This window comes from Ptychodera flava, chromosome 11 (assembly GCF_041260155.1).
Source record: "Ptychodera flava strain L36383 chromosome 11, AS_Pfla_20210202, whole genome shotgun sequence".
Lineage (NCBI taxonomy): Eukaryota > Metazoa > Hemichordata > Enteropneusta > Ptychoderidae > Ptychodera > Ptychodera flava.
The window spans coordinates 22,240,654-22,264,641 of NC_091938.1; the positions used below are offsets into that span (position 1 = coordinate 22,240,654).

At 38.1% G+C, this 23,988-nt stretch overlaps 1 protein-coding gene across 5 annotated transcripts in view; it reads right to left on the minus strand.

Annotated features, from left to right (window-relative positions):
• The window catches only part of LOC139143827 (low-density lipoprotein receptor-related protein 2-like), a 74,637-nt gene extending 54,957 nt beyond the window's left edge, over positions 1–19,680 (minus strand). Inside the window, exons 1-2 of one of the 5 annotated variants that reach the window (XM_070714402.1) lie at positions 19,544–19,680; positions 10,164–10,282 (exon numbers count right to left, since the gene is read on the minus strand). In XM_070714402.1, coding sequence (XP_070570503.1) covers positions 10,164–10,231 — 68 coding nt within the window. In that variant the 5' untranslated portion in view covers positions 10,232–10,282; positions 19,544–19,680. Of the gene's footprint in view, positions 1–2,081; positions 2,176–10,163; positions 10,283–15,983; positions 16,104–16,762; positions 16,941–19,543 lie in introns of those variants that run through there. The other 4 variants (XM_070714401.1, XM_070714406.1, XM_070714403.1 and 1 more) reach the window with 4 other exon arrangements.
• Positions 19,681–23,988: the final 4,308 nt, after the last annotated feature.

The following is a 23,988-nucleotide window of genomic DNA, read 5'->3' on the forward strand; positions in this document are numbered from 1 at the left end:
ATGAGACATAAGCTAATTTTGATGTGAAACTTTCCCTGAGCGATAATTAATTTTGTCGGCTCAATCAGGCAAATCACACCGTTGACATCTGTATGTTGATCTGTTTGTCTGTTAACTACAATAAATGAGACAACCACAGTGTTAATAGTATGGCCTCTCGAGTTTCATTTTCCGATAAGCCAAATATGCCAGTGCGTGTAGGGGTCAAAGGTCAGCGACAAAGATCGAGGTAGTTCTCGCCTAGAAAATGAAAGACTTCAATTTTGCTCAAACTTCCTTCGAGCAAAATTTCAATTCTCTCTTCCACATCAAGAGTAAAAATCGGGAATCACGGGGTAAATCTTGGTAAAAGACAATCAAATTACCTAACTTTTACCCATATTTCAAATACAAAATGGCCGCCATTCCTGTGTTAGTCCTACGGGAAAACATTAAATTTTCGATTTTCACAGAAATAAGGCAGTGGAAACTTGTTTTGCTCTAAGAGCTTCAAAATGAGCTCCCCCCCCCCCCCACAAGTGGTAGTCCAAGATAGTATTCTAAAAGTTTTAGAGTCCAATTATCTGTCCCCGGGACGCATTGAACCTTAATCAGTCACTGTGGAGACCGATAGCATCGAGAGTTTTACTCCCATGGCCATGTGGCTCTTGATTAATCGCAGTTGGTGGAAGCAGAACTTCTGTTTGTACTGAAACAAAACCAACGATGCACGGTTGATTAAATGACAGCTGACAATCGGCTACCTGCAGTCAAGGCTGAGTATGTATCTACAGTGTTCATGCGCAAGCTGTGTCGGACCGGAGGCACTAAATTACAGGTACATCGTTTTCAAATCTTGAACATGGTCGCCGAAAGCAAAAATGTCACTTACATCCCTATGCATCACTCACACTGTTTATAGCCTACACGGATTGTCCACGCTCATTAACTGTACAAAATCGTAGGCTTAATAATTGCGGGTGTACTATTCAGTACAAAAATACCACCAAGAAAGTGGAAAAGACGTAATTTAAAAGTAAGTTAAAACTTAACTTCTAAGGAATGATAGTAGACCATTGTAATTTAGGATTCCGTTCCACATTTCCTCTTTTAGCAAATACATATGATCTACCCTATTGGCGCATTGAAAAACCCAATTAGTTTCAGCTTTCAATATGTAGTGAATGCATAATATCAAAAGTGCACTATAAGTCCGTACTTAATTCATCAAACAAAGTTTCCATACACACATAGTGTTTGTGTATGTATGTATGTATGTATGTATGTATGTATGTATGTATGTATGTATGTATGTATGTATGTATGTATGTATGTATGTATGTATGTATGTATGTATGTATGTATGTATGTATGTATGTATGTATGTATGTATGTATGTATGTATGTATGTATGTATGTATGTATGTATGTGTGTGTGTGTGTGTGTATGTATGTATGTATATATGTATGTATGTATGTGTGTGTGTGTATGTATGTATGTATGTTATGTATGTATGTATGTATGTATGTATGTGTGTGTGTATGTATGTATGTATGTATGTATGTATGTATGTATGTATGTATGTATGTATGTATGTATGTATGTATGTATGTATGTATGTATGTATGTATTTGTGTTTGTCTATCTGTCTGTCCGTCTGTCCATCTGTCTGTCTGCCTGTATGTAATTAGTTGATAATAGTGACATGAGGTGAAATCATTTCTTTCCGACAAAAATTACAGTAAACGATAGCCTCCCAGCACAATGGATTTACATGTCACTTTGAAAATTTGGAATATCAAAGATATGACAATATCGAAAAAAGAAGATAGATCATGCTAAGCACATTTGTGCAAACTATCTTTCCTTCGAAGAAATCCTCTTTCGATAAAATTAGCCGTGTTTCCAACATTATTTTGCTGAAATAAAAAAATTCAATATTTGTGTCTATGGACTATCATCCGTTGAAGCTTACAGTGAGACATCGTAATTAAGTTGTTCTTACATCATCCTCAAATATACCGTACACAAGAAAGTGAATCTCATTTCCAATAGAATGACTCTGACAAAAAAATTCACAAAGCCTTCCATCTTAACTTACATGGCGAAATCTCCCATTTCTGTCCGAAGAGACGACACACCAACACGAAGCTGTGTTATCAATGAGCGCTGCCGACGAGATAGATTTGACGTTATAAAACTTTTCACTCCGTATTGAATTTTAAACAAAATATAGACACGTAACTTTCCCTTTGTCTGGTATTTTCCAGCCACTCTCTTGAATGGGCGAGTATTATTTCTGATAACCATGGAAATTTCAATATGAAGTAAATTTTCCATATCTATACATTTAATATATCAAAGATCAAAGATCTCACAAATCTCACCTGGGAATATTATTGTTATTTAAAGCAAATCCCATCAGAAAACCCTTTTTATAAGCCTTTGTTCGTCCAAGGTAAAAAGCCGAATCCTAAACATATTGGCAAGTCTGCGATTTTTACATGAATTCTAATTGTTTGAGTTGGTGTAAACCTATGAGCCTTTCAACTAAAATGTTAATGCTCAGTTTTTATAACTACATCACTTTTATCATTTTTTCAAAAACCCCAAAATGCAGAACAGCAATCTAATACATGCATTGTATAATTTTGTATAAGATTCAAACCAAAGATTTTTTATAATTTCAACTTTTGAATTCAAAACAACTAATGCTCTGTTGACAACTTGGGACTTACTTCAGAAATATCCAAGAATTCGTTAAATACAACCCCAAGATGGTTTCCCATGAACATTTCCCATTTCCCATTCCCAAGTGAAATTTCCCACATACGGGAATCAAAGACACTTCTTCTGGAAATTTCCTTTCTACAATGACTGACCTTCGACTTGCTACAATTAACTGTACACACCTATTCAAGCCCACACAAATATGCCCAATAAAAGGCCACTGACCCTAATCTAAATGATCTAATCAGACATTTAAATCCGTCAGATTTGAACCAAGGACGACTGCGGATGTTATAACGCGTTATATCGGAGATCCGTTATTAAATTTCAATACATTTAGTAAAGAGCTTACTGGAGAACATGACACATGCGCATCTTTTCTCATAGAAATGGTTCGCAATTTCCTGATATATGATCTTGATCAAACGGCGTGGCCAGATGGTATCCATTGAATTTCCATGGATGTTTTATTGTCAATTTCCGTGACGCTATCTCGTTCATCCTACAAGTGTTAGAGGTGCTTTTTCACAGACTCCTAATATCAATTTGAATTGTGGCATTTTCCCTGCCTTGCTTCAGAATATTTTTTCCTGATATTATACTCTTTGTTTACATTTAATGAGGTACATCAAAACAGATATAGCACATTAGTTGAACAAAGTACTAACCCCTCCAACGCGACAAATTGTTAATAATATGCGATGTCGTTGTATATGCAAGACAGTGGGCTGCAGTTGAGGAAGTTGATGTGGAATGCCTCTCTGACTGGCTGAGCAAAGTCAGAGATAAATTAAAATCACGTATTTCACATCTCCGTTCTCACAGTAAAGATGTAAATACTTCCTCAGTATTAGATGACCCGTCTGTCAAAGCATGCCTCGATGCTTTACACGACGAATATGTTGTAGTTCCTGCAGACAAAGCTTCAAACAACATTATCTTTGTCTGTGGGAATTATTATATCCAGTGTATAATAGATGAATTAAACCTTCATTCAGATAAGAGTAATACAACCTACACTCTTTCCTCCCTCACTGATGAAGACATTTTTTCAAATCATTCATCTGTGCTCAATGAATTTGGTATTCCTTTGAAAGAGAAGGTAAAAAAACTGCCTATGTTGTATTGGATACCTAAACTGCACAAGAACCCTTACAAACAACGCTTTATTGCAGGATCAAGCAATTGCACTACCAAACATCTGTCACAATTATTGACTATAATTTTAACAACCATCAAAAATGGTCTTTTTCGATATTGTCACAAAGTGTATGAAACGAGTGGGTTGAATCAAATGTGGATATTAAAAAATTCGAAGGAATTGTTGCTTGATTTAAAAGTCAAGAAAAACAAGTTCAGCTCAATCCGAACATTTGACTTTTCCACATTATACACCACTATTCCCCACGATAAACTTAAAACAAGGCTGTCATCTCTTGTTAAACAAGCTTTCCTGCATAAAAATGACAGTAGAAGGTACCAATACATTACCATCAAACATGGGTCAGGTTATTTCAGTAACAACATGGATGCCCAGCACAAATACACAGAATGAAGAAATTATTAAAATGCTTAATTTCTTAATCGACAACATATTTGTTACGTTTGCGGTATGACATTTCAACAATCTATCGGCGTACCAATGGGTACAATTGTGCACCCCTTCTTGCAGACTTATTTCTGTATTCATATGAAGCAGAGTTCCTACAATCTCTCTACAAAGCAGGGTCTAAAAAACTTGCAAGGCGTTTTAACAACACGCACAGATATATCGATGATCTGATTGGTCTAGACAATCCAGACATATTTATTTATTTATTTATTTATTTATTTATTTATTTATTTATTCTGACATCCAACAGGCATAGCCCAATAACTGGATGCAAACAGAGAAAAATTAAAACATGAAAAAGACAAATTACAACATGCAGAAACTAATTAAAAAAGGCACTAAACAAGTAACAACAGAGACTGACAAATATCAAAAACTCTCGGTAGTAAAATGACTATCAGCAAGAGATAATAAAACAGATGACACTTGGGTTTTAAAAGCACTAAGACTGGTAAACAAATCAATATCAAAACGATAGACACTATTTAAAAGTGACATTGCCCGAGACGAAAAACAATATTTAGACAGGTTAACGCGGTGATTTGGTATCCGGAAAAGGTCAGAAGACCCGAGACGCCTTGGGGGCACAAAGAAAGTGAAGGAGCTATTAATATCTGGACAATCGCACACTTGTGAAGAAAACAAAGATCTAAAACTTGACGACAAATAAAAAGAGGCGAAAGTTTAAAATAAGAACATAATGTAAAATAATTATCAACATTGTACTCCATACCCTCCTTAAAACAAAAAAAAATTAATAAATTTCTTCTGAACTCGTTCAATTTTGTCAATGTACGACTTCTGGTGTGGAGACCACACTACTGAACAATACTCAAGGATTCTCCTAACAAGTGCAATGTAAATACTTTTGATGGCAGTGGTATTAGTGAAGTCGCAGCAAGTCCGTTTAATAAAACCGACCAATTGATGTGCTCTTTTGATTGTGCAATTGATGTGATGTACAAAGCTTAGATTTTGGGAGAAATAAACACCAAGATCCTTGATGACATCAACACGTGTGATTGATTGCTTATAAAGCTTATAATTGGAATGAACCGGAATACGCTTGTTGGAGAATGAAATAACAAAACATTTTTTAAGATTTAGTTTAACTTTCCATGCTTTGCACCAATTACCAACAAGAGAGATATCTGATTGCAATAGTCTGCAATCCGATTCAGTTTTGATGATCCGAGAAAATTTCGAATCGTCGGCATAAAGAAACATGGTCGAATGATGGATAGACATGGGCAGGTCATTGATATATAAAATAAATAAAAGCGGACCTTTACCTTGATGAGTTGGAAATCAAAGAAACAACAGAGGGTAGGAACTCTGCTTCATATCTTGATCTGTTCCTACAAGTGGGTACTGATTGGCTACACACTAAACTGTATGACAAAAGGGATGGTTTCGATTTTGAAATCATAAATTATCCCCACTTATCAAGTAATATTCCATCTGCACCTGCTTATGGTGTGTACGTGTCTCAACTTCTCAGGTATTGTAGGGCTTGTAATTCCTACGCTGATTTTCAACTGAGACACAGTTCATTGGCATCAAAATTACTGAGACAAGGATACACAACAAAATTACTCGTTAGGACTTTCAAAAAGTTCTACGGTCGATATGACGACATTGTGGCCAAATATGACACCTCGGTCACTCAAATGATTAACGACAGCATTCCCGGCTTTGACTTATTACGGTGATTCATATCCTGTATCTTTTCATACAATATTTAGACAATTTGGGACCAATCCTGACGGGTGTAGCATGCTAGCAGGGTACGCTTACCCATTCCGGACACCTGGTACCACCACTAACTATCAGTGGTTCAGGGTGGTCCTACTTAAATTTGTAAATCACAATTGTCCCATGGACCTGGTAATATATTACCTTGAATGGAAATGATTATTGGACCAGTTTAATGTCATATTGATAACTATTATTCTTAGCCGGACGCCAATTTCCCATTTCGGCAGTAACATTTGAATCAGACACAAAAGTATGTGTTAACAAGATGTACATCTAGCGTATCGACACACTTTCTGGGATTGAACAAGGAGTTTATTTCACAAGCAGAAGGACAGTGTACGTAGACAATACATCATCAGTTATAGCTAATGGAGCTTAGGACCCAATTGGAGTACGGCAGCCCCGCGACATTTATCAACACTTATGAGCAACTAACCTTGCCAAGCGACGTTCAGTTATGTCATTACCCCATTTGCGAAAAACATTAACCACGCGCGAGTTGAGCTTGATTTATGTGCATACTGTTTCTTGTTGTGAATTAGCTGGCAAGAATAGCAATCTAGTCCTTCAATGTCCAGTCAAACGAGTTTTCATTTTGTCTCCGGGAAAATTCACATGTACCTAACTTTCATTATAGTGCAAGCGATGCTTTTAAACTTTGGTGTTAAATGTACAGGCATAAATAGGGCCCGTTTCTTTGATCTCATGTGAAAATTGCGATGTGGTTGTCAAGACACTCCAAGACTGCGTCACGCTTATTTCTTCATCTACAAGCTTTCACATTGTCTGGTTCAAGTGTGTTCATCCTAGAAACTAAATTAAATGATATACATGTATATAACCAAATTAAACAATTTTAACTAAATTAAATCAAAGCTAAATTAAATCAACATGTTTTTCCATGCGATATGTTTATAAAAATAACTCACTTACATTTTCTATAATTCTCATTGCTGTTTGCGAATATTTTAAACACTATTACTTATTAGACCCTCCAAATAAACGTTTTTTGAAGGGCTATGCTTTCCCTGTTTAACGAAAAAATATGCGAGAAAGCTGACTCAGCTAAATTAAACTGCAGGTAAGATTTAGTTTCGACTTCAGTGCCCTGGAAAAGTTCGGGCCTAGGCAGAGGAGAGGAGGTTCACAGTCCCCTCGACAAGAAATTAATATCATCGAGGACAACCTTATATAGAATGGCTGGTTCCTGTCAATGCTCTCATATCGAGGCGCGCAGGATTCTTGTGTGTTGTCTTTGAGCTAGCAATTTTAACTTTCAAATCTGTGACTGGAAACGTTCCGCAGTTCTTGTCTGATATGTTAACTCTCCAAGTAGATTCAGTGCAAAACATCTTCTATACAGAATATTGTACCAATTTAAAGTCACCCTAACTACAAGCCATGTATGCCCCAAATGCAAATACAAAGAAACCTGTCTAAACTGAACCCTGTCTTATCTGGAAACCTGTCTATACTGAACACCATTTCTAGTCCCTTCCACGTAGAGTCCCATGTTTAAGAAACCTCTATAAACCAGGCATCTCTGTAAACCAGACAGTTTCCTCAGTCCCTTTTGTGTTTGGTTTAGACATGTTTCACTGTACGTTTGAAGGGAAACAGTCGTCGGAGCTGCGCCGGGCGAGTTTCCTGTTTACAAACAATGTAATACTTACATTTTTTCGTATTCTTCTAGTACGCGAAGTAGGTTGAAGGACAGATTTACCAGCCTTGCACACAAAACGCACTGTGTGCAATATGCGATGTTATCGTTGAACAAGAAATTCGAGTCCGCACTAAAATAATAACATGATTAGACTGGCCCCCAGTCGCCTGGCTTTCCTCGGCAGCTGAGTTACTGCCAACGATCGACGCAGCGGTCTGCTGGTGTTTAGTTCTTCAATTTATCATTATATGTTTTGATATTGATATGCCCACAGACTTGGAGCAAGTCTATAACATGATGGGCTTTTGCACACATTCAAACTACATTGTATCTTGACAAGTGGACCGGCGAGCATTTCGACAGTATTCTAGGATTGGCAGGAGAAACTGTATTTTACAATTGAACAAAATACAGGAAAGTATGTCAAAGGTTACAGATGGAGGAGCGTTTAACCATTTTTATGCAGATGATCTTGTCGTGAGATGACCTTCGTAGAAAGCGTTGATTGGTTAACCGTCGTGAACAGTATGGGACTGAATCTCAGATTCTATACCAAATGGAATGTATAACGCCTTAAAGGTATTCGGTCACCTGTTTTTTAATAGACAATCGCAGATTTTACGCGGATGGCCACTTTTTAAAAAGGGCGCCCACACGACTAGCAATGGCAGACTTAGCAGCGTCGTCTGCATGTCATTTGACGTATCAAATATGGAGGACCGACAGCTACAGGTGTACGGGTGTAGTACGCTAAGCCCCGCCCCTTTACCATTTATGGAATATGCAAATTCACGGTGACCGTGTACTATTAATAGTATTAACCTTTTTTACTATTTTATGGTGGAATGCGCAACAATGACAGATATTCGGACACTCACACTTTTATAATACTTTTTGGTCTACCACTTGTGGGGACTCCATGTTAAAGCTAATGGAGTAACTCAAGTTTTCGCTGGCTTACCCTTGTCATAGAGAAAGATAGATAGAGTCGCAACGGGTATTGTTTAAGGCGTGAAGCGGTTACGTAACCCATCCATGTTCGCCTCGCCTCAGGTTGCTCTCCCCTCTCTTTTCCGAAGAGTGCCGACCATGAATCCTTCGGTAATTTTCGGATTTTCGCCAATTGTTAAGCGAAAGTATGTTCGGCAAAGTTTGTGTTGTTGTTTTCGTGTGGTGCTGAGCAGAATTGACGTGCTGGCGAAAACGGGAGTGTTTTGAGCTTCAGGAAAGTGAGTTTTACCGTTTTAAAAATTCCTCTCATATTTTTATGAATATATAATGAGTGTGTTTGAACCAAATTTGAAAGTCTTTTATCGATACTGTCTGGTTTTACTCAATGGTTTACGGTCAGTCATACCGTCTTTCACACGTGCGTCAAGGAAGGACATGTTTATGAAACTGCTGGCGTGTTATGTTTTGATTGGCGTGAAGCAGTGTTTCTGGCCTGAGAGCTCACAAAGTAACTATGGTTGCTACGCGACTGGCAGTACGATGCCATCTCGTCGTATATTTCGCATAATCTCGTGTAATTATCAACCACAAACAAAGCCTCCAAAAAGTTTAACACCTTTGAAGCTCATTTTAATATGAAAAGCCAATAGTCTACCGAGACGACCACGGAACACAAGGCATGCAGGAGTTACCACTCTGTCTATCTTACTCTGTGCCCTTGTGAAAATCGAAATTTTCCCATGTAGTTAACATGGGGATGGCGGCCATTTTGAATTCAGGTGTCGGTAAATGTAGGGTAATTTGTTTCTTTTGTACCAAAAGGTTTGCACGGAGACCCCCTGAGTTTTATTCTTGATTTTGAAATTTAACGGTTCAAAGTTTTGTTCGGGAAAGTTTGAGCAAAGGTTTAAGTCAGGTCTTTCGATTTCGAGAAGCATACTTCCTCGTAGCTGTGGGTCCATAGTTGTGGTGTTTTCAGACAGGATTCCTGCCTTTTACGGGCTGGTTTTGACTTTTACGATTTTAACCCCGCAACCACAATCGTAAAAGTCAAAACCAGCCCGTAAAAGGCAGGAATCCCGTCTGAAAACACCACAGCTATGGACCCACAGCTAGCATTGCGAGTGATTGCTGCTCTGACCATTTACAGCTCGAAAGGTAAGTGACAGAGGTAATAGGGGGATGAAACTCCAAATTTTCGATATATAGACATTTTTGTCAGTGTTTTCTACAGTGAGCGCGAAACAACGCCCCGCCTCAAAGAAAACAGCCTCCCTTTCACCCTACGAGATTCTAATTCGAATCTGGCTGAGCGCCACAGCAGCTCATGCAAGTAGCAACGAATAGTTAAATATGTATTTATCAAACTGAACACATTGATGGGTCTCAAATTACACATGATGTATTGAATTTCCTGTATCTGTTCCTCGGTTTATTTTTATTACTGACAACACTGAAAATCTACTTACCCTTTCATTTCTTCTGGCTTTTTTAGATTATTCATCTTGACCCAAGGATCGAAGTTGTTGTCATTCATCTCGCACTAAGTAGCTCTGTACATGTAATGATCTTGAGACTCCCCAAATACCTGTGGTACAAAAACGACGCAATATTTCAAAATCATATTTTACTTCAACGTCATCCTGATCACGTGGATCACGCTCATACAGCCACGTTTCGCTTGTGCTCGATGCGAAGTTGTTGCGACTTATTGTAGCCACAGCGGTGATGACAATATGCTTTCTTCGGTGACAGGAGGGCACACAATGTAGTTTTATTGTATTTAAATCCGTTGAGAAACGGTTACACGTGTGTTTATGACGTAGTCTTACTCTCGTGGATATCGTGTTCATCGACATCTCGTCAGATTTTAACTCAAAATATTGTGAAACATTAAACTCATCACATGACAATACCCGTAGCAACTGGTCAGTTAACCATATTCCAAGCCATATTGAGATTTCTGATAGCATATCGATTGCCTTTTGTAGAGAGAATGTAACTCATACTTCCTACATTTTGATCGCGAGTGGAAAATAGAATGGAAGAAACCCGATAGCTCTTGATGTACACCGATGGACATATATATAATGGTATTGCATTATGGGTTTCTGGCATACTTGATGTTCCAAATTTTCAAAAAGCGTCATTTTAAGTAAAAATGTATAAGATATGAGAAAATTGATTTTAATCAAAAGCTAGCTATGTTTGCCTTATACTGATATATCTAATATGGGATAAACAAAGACACAGACACACAAACGGAGAGACACCGAGAGACAGAAAAACTGTCAGAACTTTCAGGCATCCAAAAACCAAGACACAAAAACGTGGAATGTTATTTGTCGTGTATTTGGAGAAGAACATACCTGTCTATCTGTTGTTTATTTACTCATCAATCTGTATATCGATCTCTGGTCACACAATCCGTATATATGCATTCGTGCACACACTGTATGTATATGCGAACGTAATTTCAAACCTATACATACTTACCTCCCTACCCACTAATCTCACTTCCCCCCTCACTCCCTGCATGCATTCATACATCCATCCATCCACCCATACATACATTCATCCGCCCATTAATCATACGTGCACATATACATATATGCAAAGATAGATAGATAGATAGATAGATAGATAGATAGATAGATAGATAGATAGATAGATAGATAGATAGATAGACAGACAGACAGACAGACAGACAGACAGACAGACAGACAGACAGAGACAGACAGACAGACATACAGACAGACAGACAGACAGACAGAAAGACAGGTAGGTAGGTAGGTAGGAAGGTAGGTAGGTAGATACATGCATGCATGCATGCATGCATACATACATACATACATACATACATACATACATACATACATACATACATACATACATACATACATACATACATACATACATACATACATACATACATACATACATACATACATACATACATACATACATACATACATACGTACGTACATACATACATACATACATACATACATGCTAACTTACTTGTACTTGCTTACTTACTTACTTATTTACTGGTCATAGAAGTGAGGAATTACTTCCACAGACGGCAAGTTTCAGACTGCAAAAATTCTTATTAACTCAGAGCAAAAAGTGGGTATAGCTATGTGGAAAAACTTAGACAGGGCTTGGGAGAGAAATTTTGTCCCTGTTATATCAAGCGATATAGTCGATGTCTATACGATTTTTGATGACTCATGGAGTCGATAAATGGAAGCCTTCCCTTGTTATGGGAAATATGCATAGCCGTCCTCCTACTAGCAACTAATCTTTTTCGCCTCTCTCACTTTCTCCTCAAATCGCTGTCAATTTTGATAATTTCCTTACAGCGTGTGGAGATTTCACTGTGTAACAATTTGCTCAAAGTTGATCCTTCTATTAATATTACGTCATTGACGTGTTTGCACCAGATGAATTGATAGTGCAGTTGTCAAACACTGAAATCCTCTACCTTAATTAATATTTATTAGGTCGATAGCATTCTTGTATTTCTTTATCATTAGTTGACAAGTTAGCTCCGTTCCCATAAGGTTGATATTTTTAAAATTTTGCTCTGTATATTTTCCTGAGATTGGAGCCATTAACAAGTCTAGTCCTTCGTCCTAACCAGAGATTAACTATTTAATCACTGCAATGTTGTGGCTGTGATAATAATAGTTTACTTGTTTTGTTAGGATTTAACGACCAGCAAATGTATTTTTCTGGTGAAAAGCAAAGTATGTACTGTATAATTCCCTGCTGATTCCAAATATCGTATATAGGGAAACTCCACAAATTTTACCGGGTATTTTCCGATTCAAGAGGCACGACCTACATTAACACAACTTTAACCATCCATCATATTACAATATTGTAGAATATTTTATTAGACCGAACATCAATCAAACATTGATTTATGGCGGTTTTTAGTAACTTTCCTTTCGCTTTGACATTGTTTGACGAGACAATTACCTGGTTTAATTAAATGTATGTAAATTTGTTTAGCGATCCGTTTTCGTCATATTTTAATGTATCGTGCAGTTAGAGCTGGTTCTATCGTTATATAACAGACCGTGTTAACCTGCCTGTACATGACAATTTTGCCACTCTCGTCTGCATGGATTCATATGTTAATCGTAGTCTCAATGATTAATAACAAACAACAGCAACACCAACAATAACGACGACAATAAAACAAAGAAAGAATAGCATCTCAGTAATATTCAAATGTAAATTTAAGCACAGTGATTAAAACTGGGCTTACTGACTGAAAGGGTTCTTAAAGATTTTAATTTTCTTTGCTGACATATCTAATTATAAAATCAAGCAAACCGCCAGCGCCAATAATTGCTGTTTGTGTACCGACTAGTAATTGCATCGGAGCCCGATATTTGCTAAAGGTTAAGTTGTATATGCAGAGGGCAATGTCATTAACACTAAGTTTAAACACAGCCCATTGCAGCGCTTGCTTATTATTCTGCAAGACTGAACGACTGAACTTCTCAGCGACCGTTTTCGCGCCATCGCATTTCCTGTCATTATGGAGTGGACCATTGCATCCTGGAAGGGGTGTGTCAGAAAGCCAACAGAAAATTTCTTTGAATGCGTGTCCAAAGCACCAACATAGTTTTTGAATTTAGCATGGCAGGCGTAACTTTTCCCCTGATAGTTCGACAATTTTTCAGTTCAATTTCGTGAATTATTTTTGCAAAAGCAACAGTGTGAAAACATTTTCAGCGATATTTGCTGTGCACATTTGTTTTCATTCCGAACTTTCTTCCCCGAATCAAAAATTATCAATCCCTGACCAATTTTGCGATGACGTGATACATTTTTACATTTAGCATTGTTTTCCAAAAGATATTATACTTTTTCCCGCGATATTCTGTCAATTACCTGGTCAGACCACGTGACTTTTAACTAAATGACATCTTGCGTCTCGTGTAATTTTCTGAGTGTTTACTTTTGTATTGTGTTACAAACTGTTGCGACAGAACCGGTAATGGTGAGTTCGTAACAGGTCTCGTCCATGGGCACGGGACGAAAAAGATTGTATAATTGTCGAGCACTTTTCATCAATTAGTAATTATATGATAACTGAAAGTAATTAGGAAACTGATTACAGAAGTGATATTGGGAAAAAAGACAAAACCTGTTTAATGCTCCGGAATACCAATTAGATCAGTACTTTAAATGATGGCCAAAATGTAGATTAATTTTTGCTGATTATTATGATAATGTTACAATTTCCTGATGGTGTACTGTCTGAGATGGTCGTACTATGGTTTAAAGAGTCTGCTACGCTTTGACGCTTCTTTATCACACGTGTGTAAATTAGTATATATTTGTCTCTCAGTTGAAATCAGATATTTTCTTCTTTAAGGTAGTATGCACCTCGAAAGTGAAAGACTTAAACTTTTGCTCTAACTTTCCTCAATGAATCTTTCAATCATTCTCTTTCAAAATCGAGAATAAAAATAGTGGGTCACCGTGCAAATTTTGGTACTATAAAACAAATTACCAAAGATTTGCCGATATTAGAAATTCAAAATGGCCGCCATCCCTGTGTTAACTCTATGGAGAAAGATAAAAATTTTCGAATTTCGAAAAACTAAGCCGGTGAAAAGTTTTCTTTCACCAAGAGCTTTAAAATCAACCCCCACATGTGGTATGTCACAAGAGAATTGTAAAAGTTTGAGAGTCCGAATATCTGTCCCCGAGGTGCGTTCCACCTTAATGTGTAAATGTTGCCTCGATTACCACTTTGGGGAGTAGAACAAGAAACTGTAGTCGATATCACAAACAAAAATAGTGAAAAAAAATTACAGATACTGGCCCTTTGAAACGCTTGCACAATTTTCTTGCTTATTTGTTAACCTGCAGAGCGAGAACGAAATCAATCAATCAATCAAATCGATTCGTCTAATAATCCATTACTCTGTACCTACCGACATGCGCATTGAAGTGGTTGAGAGTCTGTCGCGGTCATGAATAGCCCGCATCATTTCAACTTTAACTTTTGAAAACTGAAATCTCACAACAGCTTCGTGCATAAAATAAATCTTTTCAAGGGCAGTTGCTGAGCGGATGCCGTGCGTTGCAAGTCCGATGTAACCAACGCTACCTTTCAACAGCTGCATAAAGCTCTCTGTAAATTACACATACTGAGCGAGTCATTGTTTGCCTTGAAAATTACAGTTTGAAGACTGCTGAAAACGATTAACCTGTCTCATTTCATAATGTCACTCGATGCAACAGAACAGACAGAATAGTGTCGCGGTTAAACGGAGTCACTATAAATTAATTCAACTGTGAGAAAAAGAAGTCCACAAGGCGAAAATGTAGTCATCCGAAACACAATATGAATCCTGAGTAGACGTCAGTGAGCAGACATTTCCCCCGGTCCTGAAATCGCTGGATACTCAACAGTTGCATAAAAAATGGTGCAAAACCCATTATTTCCATGACAATTTCCTGTGATAATTACGCTATGATTACATGGCTGTTTAATTGGGTTTGCGCGGCGACAACACACAGAGGAATTAAACCTTGCTGTGATCAAATTTCGCCAGTCAGGGTGTATTTTTTTTGCTCTTTTGAGATTAACGGAATGACCATGATGAGATCAATTATTCCGTACCAGGGTAGAATTCTATCAGGGTCCTGGGTTGCTCAACATAACTTTGTGAAACCATCGTATAATCTGTCGTGATATTGCGGGTTTTCTCATATGTTCTAAAGATAGTTTGCCTTTTGGGGAATTTTATTTTAATACCGACGCGTGACTAAAAGTTTCAGTCACGTGTGAGTTTTGAAATCTTATCCGATGCTTTCATCCATAGGTCTGTTAATGGCCTACTTGTACACCATGACGAAACGATTGACCTACTTTGTCTATCGGGAAAAATAATCGGTGACATACCCATCTACTGGGAGTCTCGTTCAAGCCATTCATAAACATGTTTTTTCTGCTTGCAAGTTTCTGCAACAAGAGAATTATTACTCTCACTTTTACGATTCTGTTCTGCGGCGGCAGTATAAAACATCACTTTTCGGTAAAACATGTCGCGGAAAGTTGGTATGTAATTTTCGTATTGCCGCCTGTATTACCATAACGTCGAGGTTGTTGCCCAAAAATAGTTTGTTGGTGCCGCTGTTATTAATGAGTGAACTTTTTGGCTTGACTTTTGACTTGGATCACGCGTTGAGATGTAATATTTGCTATGTTTCGACGTGCAAGTGAATTTATAAATCAATAAAAACGCAATACTTACTCGATCAGACGTGGCGAGAAAGTCAAACTTTGAAACGTACGCCTAGCTACCGAAAGCAGCGACAGGGACCACACCGATGGACAAATAAGATATGCGACCTACATTTGTGAAGGTCGCTTTGATCACATCTGACATTGACCCCTACAAACTTTGAGGCCATGCGGGATCACGGTATTAAAAGTTCGGTGTGACTGAGCCCGACATCCACTCACAGCATTGTCATGCGGCAAGCATGCAGATCAGGTTTATACGAGATGGGGGCTTGTCGTTTTGATTTTATCAGCAGCAATTACACATGTCCACATCAAAACGAAAAAAGCGAAGGAATGAAATAAATTCAACGTTTGAAGACGGAAAATGTATTTTACAATAAAGGAACCTAAATTGGGAATATACAGTTGAAAATCTGGGTCAATGTCAACGATAGCTTACTTGGTTGGTCAACCCTTCAGTGTTGCATCCCGGCACGTAGTGTCGTGCAACCCTTATTTACTCACCGAGAACCCGAGCCCATGGCGACGAACCGCCAATTATAATTGCCGCGTCTGCACGCATTGATAATTCCGACCTCTGCGATCACACTTGCTGTTAATAGTGTGAGGATATTTTTCTGAGACTCCGTTTGCCTTACCACTTTTGCACGAGCACACGTCACAGCTGTTCACGTCGTTGCGATATTCCATCACCCGCGATACAAAACCACACTCACCGATGACAGACTGCCGCGGTAACGTGATTAAATCTCCGCGTAATCGCTATTTAAGGCGTTCAACACTCACCTCAATGATCCGGAGTTGCAAAGCACATTCTTGGTGCTCAAGTGAACGTCGTAGGAGCGAAATGGGTGGACTTCCTCCGCTGCTGTTGTATAATAGCGGTTTTGCCACCTAGGCAAACGATGAAAAATCACCGTACCAAGACAGGCAGGCCGCAAAGGGCGAACGATTTTTTTCGACTGATGCAAAAGTCACGACGGTCGAATTTTCGCGCATGCCCGGCAGATACCATCGACGCCTTCCTTTCTCTCCGTCAGAAAGGATAACCAACTGAAGAAATCAGCTAAGCAAGAACGCGCGCCTCTATTTGCATACAGTCTCTACGATTACAAAGGCCACGAGGGCCATTTCCCCGAAAAATGTGGGAAAGCTATTAAACAATAGTACCCCTGTTTATGAACATCAGCGGACACCGATGCGGGAGGGGGGGGGGGGCGCCCACGTCACTATGAATCTATGTGTCCCGGCAAAGACAGCGTCCACCCGACAAGTCTGCCGAAACCCAAATTACAAACGAACGATTTCAGATAACAAAGTTGAAAGTAAACATTTAGGGCGAATTTGGTAAAGAACGCTCTATATGATATATTTTACATTTGTGAGCATTTGACCCACATATTAATCACACGTGGCGTTGGTGACAATTCCGACGATCATAGGGGACCCGCCTGTGTTTGCCAGAACTTGAAGATCATTTACTATCGATAATGATTGAATAAGCCAATTAAAATAGCATAACGACAGCAACAAAAAGTTAGGTTTTATGCAAATGTTATTCTTATTCAACTGTTTTGTAAACCCCTACACTTAGCATTCTTTCTCGCCTAATAGGATCTGGGTTGTATAATGAAGTATGAGTCTCTTATACTTCATTTTCTGAACTTTAAAAGTGATTCGGTCATCAGCTCTTGCTCTTTTATTATCTGTTGACAACATTTCCCCCTAAACATATAGCTACAGTTTGCTAGAACAACAAGAAAACAAAACTTTGGCATAGATTGCCCCTGATCTTCTTGCACTTACCGTGCGAATCGATCCCAACGCGTCGCTCATACGCGAAACAAAAAGCGCAAACGACTGTATCGCTTTTGCCTGACTCTTACCAAATTCTTAAAAGGAGAAATGCCCTAACTTGTAATGATTTATTCTCCTGAGGCCATGAAGGAAAAGGTAAAAGGAAAACGGTTGCCTCTCAATCGGAAACAATACAGCAAACAGGTAGCTGCTCAGACAATACGCCACACAATGAGAATTGAGCCCTTGCATAAGAAATCAATGATCCGTTGATCTGCTAAAGGTTCCTTAAACAAAAGCTTTGGGCCTATGAACAAAAACAATTAAATGACTTCATATATTGTATCTTAGGAAATCTGAAGTCGTATTACACTTAAATCACACGAAAAAAAAAAAACCAGCCGTCTCAAAATGAAAAGTAAATTACAACCAAACAAGAAAAAACAAACATCCAAAAAACCAACCGCAGCTATAAGCATTGTATCGACAGGCCACTCTAAACTTTCTAGGGATTTTCGTTTGTCTGTGTCTGCCGCAGGGTAGCCGGGTTAATTAGTTTCCATTGTTCAAAGATGTTGTGTTTTGTTGTTTTGTGAAAGGAGGTCCCAATCTAACAGAAACATCAACATCTATTGACAGAAATCAGTAAGACAAAATTTATCCAAAGCGAACACATTCCAGTGGGATTAGGTGGTGTGATTGAAAATCTTACCTGTTCACGTACTATAGCATTTATTATATGTGTCACATGTGTCTAATGCAGCTAAGTTGCCGTAACATGCACCTTTGTCTGTATTCGTATTCGCCGTCGATACAGCGTTTTCAACTTGTCTCTTTTGTTGAAGTTTTGAAAGTTGCAGGAATGTTTGAGAATTAATCGTGATGAAATAAGGACAATTTACCTTTCTGTCTCTCTTAGTTTATTGTCATTGTTGTCACTGGAGGCTCATACCTACCTACCTACCTACCTACCTACCTACCTCCCTCCCTCCCTACCTCCCTCCCTCCCTACCTACCTCCCAACCTCCCTCCCTCCCTCCCTCTCTCCCTCCCTCCCTCCCTCCCTACCTACCTACCTCCCTACCTACCCACATCCCTACCTACCTCCCTACCTCCCTCCCTCCCTACCTACCCACCTACGTACTTACTTACCTACTTACCTATCTACCTACCTACCTATACATACATACATACATACATACATACATACATACATACATACATACATACATACATACATACATACATACATACATACATACATACATACATACATACATACATACATGCATGCATACATACATGCATACATACATGTAAATACAAACGCATATACACAGACACACACACAGGAAGAAGTACTTCAAACAAATACACAGCGAATAAATGTACGGACAGATATTTTAAAACAATGAATCAGCGAACAGTGTCACACTCCAACCGGTTGTGTAACAGCTAGAACTTCGCACAATGGTATTCCATATAACATACAATCAATTGCTCAACAGATGAAAAATTAGAAACGCCATCATTACTAATTAAACAGCTGTTTATATATTTCATGCTATGAGATTGAGAAAAGAGTTGTGTGATATGCAAAGTTTTTAAAAGAGTAATATTGTATATTATCTTTTCCTGTCAGTTTTTGTACAGTTATAAATATATGTAAAGTATTTTGGGCCGATGGCCTAATACTACTGAAATAAAGATCTTACTCTCTCATTACTGATTTAAAATAAAAACAATAGGAAACAAGCAATTTAAGCTTACCGTCTACGGTCTTGACTTTTTGGTTTGAAACAAAAGTACTTCGCAATCCTCATCAAGAATTGATCGTTTATACAGATGTCAAATTGTGAACAACTGGGCCGGTGTTTGTTAAAATGGCATTGTCGACGTGCGGCGAGTTTGAAATTTGCAAATTAATGTGGATTATGCAAATTATCGCGAGATCGCGCACTGAGAACAAACCATGCGCAATTGTCAATACCAGTAGAAATTAAAAAGATTACATAACAAAGCAAAATTAAGCATAATCATTTAAAATTGATTTATTTATCAATCTGTTTCCAGAATAAACATTTTTAATGGAAACTTTATATTTTCTATGACATTTTTCGTCTGCAATTTTTGTTCAATTATGTCCGACTTGAGATAAATTTCCTACTCCCACGGCATTAAAATGCCATTATCTCTGGCTTCTAGTCGACTAAATCCGTCTGTTTTGAAATTTTATTGAATATTAATGGCCATTAATGTGGCGTTATCTTTACAGATTGCAACCACTCTTACAAAGTGGTTATGTGTAGACTTGGTCAAAGTCTGTGAATTAATACTAGTTTAGTGAGTGCGAAAAGTAGCATAACCGCGTTGCTTTTTTCTGACCGCTATCTAGTGGCGTTATCTGGGTCATTTCGCTCGATTTCGGCAGAGACTTAATACTGTTATATCTTCGCTAGGTGACTTGGTGCCGTTGCGTACGCTTTGAGTTCGAATCCGATTGGACATGTATTGAATTTACTACCCTTCGCGTTCACTCCACGCATGCGCAAATCTACTCTCGGCGTGTTCATCTCAGATAAGCGTGAAGAATCGCGGAATCCCACTTCAAATAATACGGCTAGTTTTCAATCGGGTTCGAACCCACAACATACGGCATCAGTCGCCTAGCGGAGAGGCCACAGAGAAAAGCGCCATGAATTGCTGAAATAATTTTGTTTTTACACGATCAGCGACTTGAACCGAGTCTAGTGTTGGAGCTAAAATTTCACATATCGACTGAAGTGGGAAGTCGCTGAAAATAATATTACGTTTTTCATATTGGAGGAGGGGAGACAAAGAAATGATTGAAACGGTGAAAACACCCTAGTCTAATGACTGGGTTACAATATGAAATCTATCTTTCTCAGCGAGTAGTCAAATCAAGAACAGTTTGCGGGGACGACAATTTGTAGTCTGCCAGTACATTGGTTCGTTTTTTGTATCTGATGCAACACCTGAATTCGAATACGGGTGACTGCGCAAAAGCCAGTTTTGTCATTTATTTTACAATTGCCTGTCGTTGACAGTTAATAAACAAATATAAAAAAAAATATGATAAGAAATATTAATCTTCCAATTCGACTTTCTGTGATAATACAGAAATGCAGCGGATATTACTTTATGATAAACTTCAGTCATAAATGGATATAGAAAACCAATAATTTAAGACTGAAGGACGGTAATTTCCTTCCAGCGTAGATTTCTAGTTTTCCTTTCCAAATGACCTTTACATGTATGAAGAAACAGACGGTCTGTCGACCAAGCATCGAAGATACACTGTAATATATTTATCAAAGTTATTTAGAAACTCTGCCGAGTCAGCTTTTATTTTTGCAGGAAATAATATTGGTAATTCTATCCTTGAAACCTTCAATGGTGTCAGCACTATTCAATACATTTTCAAAATATTGGATTCTATGGCAAGTCTTTTGTTAAATGTTTAAAAATATTAAAGGTATACTGTCACCTGTTCCAATTTTGCCGCAGTTACCATAGAAAAGAGGAAATCTAACCAATCACAGATTTTAGCGGGTGGCCGCTTTTTAAAAACAGCGCCCCCACATGGGCATTTTGAATACAAAGGAACGCCCCTTTGACCATATATGGACATATTTAGATTACAGGTGACTGTTACCTTTAATGGCATGCTACTCGTTTGCTGGCACTTTCTTTGAGCTAACGTGCAGCGTCTTGGAATCTGTTATCCAATGGGTTGGCTGAATCTGACCGTTATAATTGAATAACACAGATAGACTCCCTAAGTTTCTGTGAATAGTGACAATCGACCAATCAGATATAACCTTCCGAGCACGCTGCACTTCAGCAGCTTTCTTTCCTTGCTATACGCAAGTAAACAGAGTTACAGAAACGTGGTTGCACTGCGCATGGGTGAAGATCCACCTTACAGCAAGTAAAATTTGTCCAGTGTATCCCTACATATGCGCGTTGAACATTGAAATTAATCGTGTCCATGTTGGGTTTGAAATTTTCGCGCACGATTTTTTGTCGTCATGCCAACACACTAACTTGTTCGACGATTAAGGAAAAGAGTTTGTGCTACCTTAGTCCCAATTGTCCAGATTTTTAAAGAAAGCTAACACTTTGTTCCCATTTTCAAACATACATGTACTCTATGTTTAAAGGTGTTTACACCTGAACTATTTGCTTTCTCAAACTCTATAAATTGATGACCCGCCTTTCATCTCTCAACACTACGAATTCATATTCAGCTATTAAAAGATAACATCTTCAAATGTGATTATGTCAGTGATAGGCAGTGTTCAGATTTTTATCAATCCTGGGAATCACGGTCAAGGGCCTGACTCCCAAGGGACTGAATCCCTGAATCTGACGTCAATGTCCGGCAGGACCTGTCATCGTTTTGCTCCATGAAGATTCTGATATCTGAAACGAAAACAGGTTTGAGATAACCGGATTATGACCCGATTGAACCTTTCATGGTTGTTATACAATTAAGGTAGTATGCACCTCGAAAGTGAAAGACTTGCTCTAACTTTCCTCAAGGAATCTTTCAAACATTCTTTTTCAAAATCAAGACTAAAAAATAGGGAGTCACCGTGCAAATTTTGGTACTAGAGAAACAAATTACCCAAGATTTATACCGATATTAGAAATTCAAAATGGCCGCCATCTCTGTGTTAACACTATGGAGAAAAATAAAAATTTTTCGAATTTCGTAAAACTAAACCGGTGAAAAGTTTTCTTTCACCAAAAGCTTTAAAATGAACTCCCACAGTGGTATATCAGAAGAGAATTGTAAAAGTTTAAGAGTCCGAATGTCTGTCCCCGAGGTGCGTTCTACCTTAAATCGAAGTTAGTTTCCTTGTCGGCTTGTCGTGCTTGACATACATTGTATAGAGACACTTTTATAGTGAGAAAAACGGGAAACTTGTATCAGCAAGTAGGCCTTCCTATAATTGCAAGATTCTGCCACAAATACATAGGAAGTATGCTGGGCGATGCGACGGTGAATGTATGACCCATTCCTTCAGTGTTTCGTGTGGGCTTAATCTAAACGTACATGGGGTGTAGGATCTGCAGATGTACACACAAAGGGATGGCTTATGTTTAATGAATGTAAAATAATGATTTGATGAATTATTTAAAAGCACAATGTTCTCGAGTGATGTCACCGGTGAATAATCTGTTGAAATCAGAGTATGGTTTATTTCAAGTGGGGAGTTAAAATCAAATGAAATATGGTCTCTCTACAGCCAAATGTCATGTCTCATACTTTTTTAAAGAGAAAATGAATTGAAATAATGTAATATTGTCTCTTTATCCTCATATACCATACATCGTTTGCCAAACGGAAAACAATGGAACCGAATATTTTCTCAGGATATTTTTCGTGAGGTTTCGAAATCTGTGCACTAGTTTTCGAGGGCAGTGTTTATTGGTAAATACTTTAAATATTTTAAACCACGTATGGGGAAAATTAAAGAAATAGCGTCAATAATACTGTGCTCTCATTAGATCCGAAATATTGTTCCAAATTTGAAAGTTATCAGGCCGAAAATTATCGATTTGGCTCTGAAACTTTAAAAAAGTATGAATTTCACCATCATTTAATAAAATCTGAACCAAGTTATGCTTAGGCACATGCAAACTACATTTGACAGCTATCAGCTATACAGTTTCAGAGAAAAACTTTATATAAACATATATTTACATTCATGAGCAAGCCTGTATTAAAGGGAAACAGTCGTCCGAACTGCGCCTGTGCTGCAACATTTAAATTATACAATGTAGATTACGACACACGTTTAAATTTTCGTCAATCACCATCGTACCTTGGATACAGTGTTTACATTGGTTGTATGGGTCCCATAGATCTTTGAGCGCAGTTCCGACGACTGTATCCGTTTAAGTCACCCAAAGGAAAACATATTACACATTTGATAGCTACGTGATAAGTACTTCGAAGAGATTGGTTTAACTAAAAGATAAAATTATTGGTACCAAAAATTAACATAAGTGTATTAAAGGGATGTAGTCGTCGGAACTGCACTCAAAGGTCGTATGGGACCCATACGACCCATGGCAACAAAGTATCCAAGGCACAATGGTGATTGATGACTGTTAAAACATGTCTGTCACAATCTATCATCGTATAATTTAAATGTTGCCGCTATGATGATGAGGTGCATCTT